Source organism: Trichomycterus rosablanca, chromosome 6, assembly GCF_030014385.1.
Source record: "Trichomycterus rosablanca isolate fTriRos1 chromosome 6, fTriRos1.hap1, whole genome shotgun sequence".
In the NCBI taxonomy this organism is placed as follows: Eukaryota; Metazoa; Chordata; class Actinopteri; order Siluriformes; family Trichomycteridae; genus Trichomycterus; species Trichomycterus rosablanca.
Window position 1 is genome coordinate 615,424 of NC_085993.1, and position 6,238 is coordinate 621,661.

At 37.9% G+C, this 6,238-nt stretch overlaps 1 protein-coding gene across 1 annotated transcript; it reads right to left on the bottom strand.

Annotated features, from left to right (window-relative positions):
* Positions 1–348: 348 nt before the first annotated feature.
* On the bottom strand, positions 349–5,959 carry sox14 (SRY-box transcription factor 14). Its single transcript, XM_062996491.1, has 2 exons — positions 5,947–5,959; positions 349–1,105 (listed from the first exon to the last, which is right to left on the bottom strand). The coding sequence occupies exons 1-2, from the start codon at positions 5,957–5,959 to the stop codon at positions 369–371; spliced, it is 750 nt and encodes a 249-aa protein (XP_062852561.1). The 3' UTR covers positions 349–368.
* Between the last annotated feature and the right edge of the window lie 279 nt (positions 5,960–6,238).

The window sequence follows — 6,238 nt, forward strand, 5'->3', positions numbered from 1 at the left end:
AAAATTAAGGTCCTGATCTTTGAGGTCTTGAGTCTTAAATTTGGGTTTGTGGATTGGATTGATCTTGAGCTCAAAATTCAAGTCTGTTGGTTTTGGTATTTTCTTGATCTTGACCTAAAAAATGCAGAAATAAAATAAAAGAATAACACCAGATTTGATAATTGTCAGCTTTACGCATGAATAAATATGCTAAGAAAACTAATTTAATCTAAAAGTCGCGCACTGCAGCATTAAATCGTTACCATGCAGGTAAAAATGTAAGATGATCTAAACTCTGGCACTTTTATTTTCAACAACGTTAAAGTTTTCTTTTTTAAATACTTAATAAAAAGTCTTGCTCTTTATTTCGTTTACGTCTTTGTCTCTTTTTACATCGCTGTTGCGTGCGCTGTCGTGTACGGGTCGATGCCACTCTTGCCCATGCCCGGGAACAGGATATACGCGACGGGAGGCTGCAAACTTGACGCCGCGGGCCACGCCGTGCAGTTGCATGGCACCACGTAGCCCGGGTTGGTGGGTGACGGGTGGGTGTGCGTGTGCTGTCCGGGACACGCGAGGCCGCCGAACGCGCTGCTCTGGTAGCCCAGAGAGGACGCGTACGGGAGGGACCCGGCGGCCGCGGCGGCCAGTGCGTGCGGCATGTCTGCCATCTTCTGCGCCGCGCTCGAACCGAACTGACTCGGGTCGAGGAACGAGTAGGGCGCGGAGGCCGCAGGGTGCAAGAACGGGCGTTTTTCATGTCCGGAGAGCAGCATGGAATCGGCGCATGTTACTGGAAGTGCTTTCAGGTGCTCGGCGTCGCCCAGGTAAGGCAGCGGGAAGACATACCGGTCCTTCTTCAGCAGGTTTTTGGGTTTGCGCCTGGGCCGGTACTTGTAGTCCGGGTGCTCCTTCATGTGCTGCGCCCTCAGCCGCTTGGCCTCGTCGATGTAGGGTCGCTTTTCTGATTCCGAAAGCAGCTTCCATTCGGCTCCGAGCCTCTTGCTGATCTCAGAGTTGTGCATTTTTGGATTCTCCTGGGCCATTTTCCGTCTCTGACCGCGGGACCACACCATGAAGGCGTTCATCGGTCTCTTGATGTGATCTGCCGGCTTAGACATGGCTGCTGCAAGCGGTGCGTGTATCTTCTCCAGTTCTGTTTCCGAATTATTCAAAAAAGTTGCACAAAAAGAGAGAGAAAATAGTTCACCTGTCTTGCGCGTACACGCCGGTCATGCCACTTCTGGATTGGCGCATCGGTAAAACATCCAGCGCAAACTTTCAGTGCAAAGTTTCAGATGATTAAAAATGCTCTATTTTTAAACTCGTCAGGTCGGACCCACAGCCAAACTCCGCACCGATGATGGGAAAAAAACTCCTGCGCTCGCCGCTTCGACTGTTTGCGTGTGCGTGTTTGCGCGCGTGTGTGTGTGCGTACGCGTGCGTAAGTGCGCGCTTTCTTCCCTCTCTGAAGCTTTTTGCGCAGCACCTGGTTCAGGAAATGAGCAGAAAAAGCCGCTGAATGGAATCCAAAAAGGCGGCCGAGTTGAAAAGGCTGGGCTGCGCGTAAACGGCAGGGCGTTCACCATCCAACCCGGGCGCCCAATCAGCACCGAGTCTTACACACACACACACACACACACGCTGGCATGTCACAATCTCTGACCATGATTTGAGGAGGCAGGAATAAAAGCAGGGTCAGCTAGTCCACTCCCCTCTGTCCCCTAAACCTTTTAATCTCTACAAACACACACAGACCCCCAACAGATCCGAAACCACAACAATCATGAACATCCGATTATTAAAGAATTACTTTAATCAAGTGGAAAAATATCATTATTTTAGATCCAACCTAAAAATCTCGGTTATTATTATTATTGTTAATAATAATAATAATAATAATAACAATAATGGTAATACTAATACAAATTATATTATTATTATTAACAACCACAACAATAACAATAATAATAATAAATAATGATGATGATAATAATATTAATAATATGATAACAACAACAACAACAATAATAATAATAATAATAATAATATGATAACAACAACAACAATAATAATAATATAACAATATTATGAATTTAGATAGACAAAGACTACAAGACAAGTTACATTCTTATTTTATTTTTATAAAATATTAATTATCTTCATTAAGATTTGGGGGTTTATAAGTTAAATATCTTACACACACAGTCGGTCACTTTCTATTTTTATTTTACCTCCATGTCTCTTATTTATTATATTTTTATGATTTAAATCACAGTCGCATTTATTATGACACATTTTACCATCACAAAGTGAATTAATTTATTAATGAAAATGTCAAAAGTTCTTCTGTGTTGTTGTTGTTTTATACAGAATAAATATCTAACCCACTGCCAGTCAGAATTAAACCCCCCGTGTGTCCTGAACCCCTCCCGGGACCATTTTTATTAAACGGGAACAATTGGCCGGTTCTCCTGGGACAGAGTGCAGCGTGTGTGTGTGTGTGTGTGTGTGTGTATGTGTGTGTGTGTGTGTGTGTGTGTTTAGCTCCTCTGATCTCCAGCACTGTGACCCTGGTGTAAAACATGTCATGTTGAATAAAGGTCAGCACACACACCGATGTTCGAGTCCCAGAATCTGACATTAGGAACACAGTTCGGGATTCTGTAGGTTCTAGGGTGACAGTAGAGGTTCTAATCCCACTCTCAGATCAGTGCTGATGGTAGGGAGGATGAAAGTCGTTTCAATAAAGGCGGTAACAGGAGAGAATTAAAAACCTGTGGGTTGTGATGGTTTTTTGAGAGAAATGAACCAAAACTGCAAAACTATATATGATGTAAATAAATATTTGATATTTCTAATATATAATATAATAATATAAATCCACAAGTATTGTTTCTGTTTTTAATACTGTTAGTTTAAGAAATGAAATCTGAACAATACTGAGTAGAAATAAGATAGAAAGGAACTGAATCAAATTGTGTTTGAATTAATTTGGTGCTTTTGGTAAATATGAGAAATTTTAAAGTAAAAGCTTTAAATTAAACTGAATTTATTCTTCTTTTAACTTAACAATAATTGATTATTGAGTAAAAATAGAACATAGTTTCAGTACAATTAAAATAGTAATTTATATTTGTATTAGTGCCTAATCATAATAATAATAATAATAAATAATGAATGAATAAATAAATAAATAATAATGATAAATAATAATAATAATAATAATAATAATAAATAAATAAATAAATAAATAAATAAATAAATAAATAAATAAATAAATAAATAAATAAATAAATAAATAAATAAATAAATAAATAAATAAAACAGACAGTTTTCGGTCCCGTTTATTAGCTACAGATGAAGGAATCGACTCATGCTGATTCATTCATATTGTTTTTGAATTAGAAATGTGGGTTCGGAGCCCGAAACACAGCCTGAGCGATGCATCAGTCTACAACAGGGCCACACCCACTCATCTATTCACCCTCACTCATTCACAAATGAGCGATTTGGATCAGTAACATGTTTTCATGTTTTGGGGTGATAAAATAAACGGCAGCGCATGAAGGCGAGGATCGATCCTGGATGGTTGGAGTTGCGCGTCAACAATACTGCCTGTTTTTTACATGGTATTTTATCAGGGAGGGGCAGGATGCTGAATGAGGTGCCATCAAGGCCACCGTGGTGCCACCAATTAACCAACATTTTATTAATACAAGAGCCGAAATTAATTTGATCCAAGCAAATGAAACTGAAATCCATCCATAAATAAACCACTACAATTAAAATAAATAAATAAATAAATGTATTCTGTTGCAAGCAAAATGTACCAGCACTTTTTTTTATTTTTATATGCTTCATGTTTTGATTAAATTAAAAACCTATGATTGTATTTTTAGTATTGAATTAAATTTAACATTTATTTATAGTAAGAGAAATTAAAGCATCCTGATCACAGTAGCATGGCTGTTCTCTCTGCTGTTCTCTCTGCTGTTCTCTCTGCTGTTCTTTCTGCTGTTCTTTCTTCTCTCTGCAGTTCTTTCTTCTCCCGGTGGAAGATGCTTTAATGCAGGAGGACATTAACATGTAAATGTGACTCCTTAAAAAAAGATCAGTGTAGTAAAATCAGCCCGGGGCCAGACATGCTGAGGAAGCTGATCTATCAGAGGCCGGCTGTGATGTGATTGCTCTCTGAAATACAGCCTGGTCCTGATCTTCAGCACCCAGGACCTCAGAATGGATTTGTCATTTAGCACTCGCTCCTTTAATCATGAACTTTCATGTACATGCATGTTCAGATATTATATCCATTCAGTCAGTCAGGAATTATAGCTTTTATTTTATTTTATTTTATTTCAGAGAATGAAGCACCAAATCCTCACACTTCCTTCAGCTGATGTACTTGGGCTGATGTTTATGTGCAGTGTTTTATTTAAAATGCAGCTACACATACAGGGGAAATAATTATAGGCTATTAATGATGGCATGATGGATAATAAAGAATAAATATGCATCTATAGATAAATACTCTGCTTTATTAATATAGCTGTGCATTATACTAAGATAACACATTCTATTTTAGAGAATGAAGCACCAAACCCTCACACTTCCCTCAGCTGATCAGCATTTGGGCTGATGTTTATGTGCAGTGTTTTATTTAAAATGCAGGTACACAAGGTACATAGGGGGAATAATTATAGGGTATTAATGATGGCATGATGGATAATAAAGAATACATATGCATCTATAGATAAATACTCTGCTTTATTAATATAGTCATGCATTATATAACACATTCTATTTTATGTTACAGCTTTGATTGGGCTTTTATGTTTGTCCTTTTACCAGTTTTATTTTGAATTGTGATGCTTCGACTGAGCTAAACTGAAGTGAAACGTGCTGTTGAGAGATTCTTCACTTGCCCAGTTTATCTCCAAACCTCAGGCTCCTGCAGCCCATGTCATTCCGAGCTAATTGCTATTTCTGATTCGTATTATTTATTTGCATGAATGCAGACGCAACACATGCACAAAAAGACTGTTGACGGTGGCATTGTGATCCTAAATGAGTGGAAGAAAGAGTGAACGTACATGTGCTTTATTTAGGCGTGTATAACAGCTCTGACCTTTAGCTGATCTTTAGCACAAGGGTTTGTAATTAAGCATAAAGTGTTTTTCTTAAATGTAGGCACACAGATTATTTGCTGATCTACACATTACAGCTTAAACTGGGTATTTACATATACATTTAATCTATATAAGATTCAGTCTGATTGTGAGATCTAAGCTGAGAGTGCAGTGAGGTTCTGTATACCAGAAATTTCTTTCCTTTACTTGATCTCAGTCCTGCAGATTATTTTAATTTAGCTTTTTATTTATGTGCATTATTTATTTTTGCTTCATTTTCAGCCCTTTAAATCATTAATAATTTAATTTATATACATTTTAAACAGAGCTCTGACTGGGTGTGATCTTTTGCACAATGTGATGCTGCTGCTTTAATATTAGAAATAAAAACATTACACACATTTTATTATACACTTTTATTATCTACATGCTTTATTTTTAATTGCACAGTTTTAATTTCCACGCATTTAAAGTCTCAGGTCTGTTTCAGCAAGGCCGACCTGAAGAGTTACCTGTTTAACTGGAATGTAAAATTCCTCCTCCGGTGCTGCTGTACGTGAGATTTGATCTCTTCTTTTCCACTGACAGGACTGTAGGATCCTGAAGCTGTAACGCTGGTTAATTTTACTTTTGTACGATTGTATTTCACACAGAACCAAAGTGATTGAGGTCACCGATGGTGGCATCTTCATATCAAGCTCCTCAATTCCACCGAGCAGGTAAAATTAAACAGGAGTTCATGTGAGGAGCTGAGGGTCACACATCAACAGCTGGGGTTCTGTTTTATAGATTTAAATTTCTAAATAATAAATCTATCAAGATGATAAATAATAAATACATTTTATATTCATAACTGCTTTGAAATAAAATATATTATAAATCAGTAAACCTTAAAATCATTTTATGTATCTGATGTATGCATGTTTTATTAAAACCTTAATAAATAATACAAGGCAAGCTGTAGCCTAGTGGTTAAGGTACTGGACTAGTAATCAGAAGGTTGCTGGTTCAAGCCTCACAGCTGCCAGGTTACTGCTGTTGGGCCCTTGAGCAAGGCCCTTAACCCACAAATGCTCAGACTGTATACTGTAACTGTACTGTAAGTCGCTTTGGATAAAAGTGTCTCACAA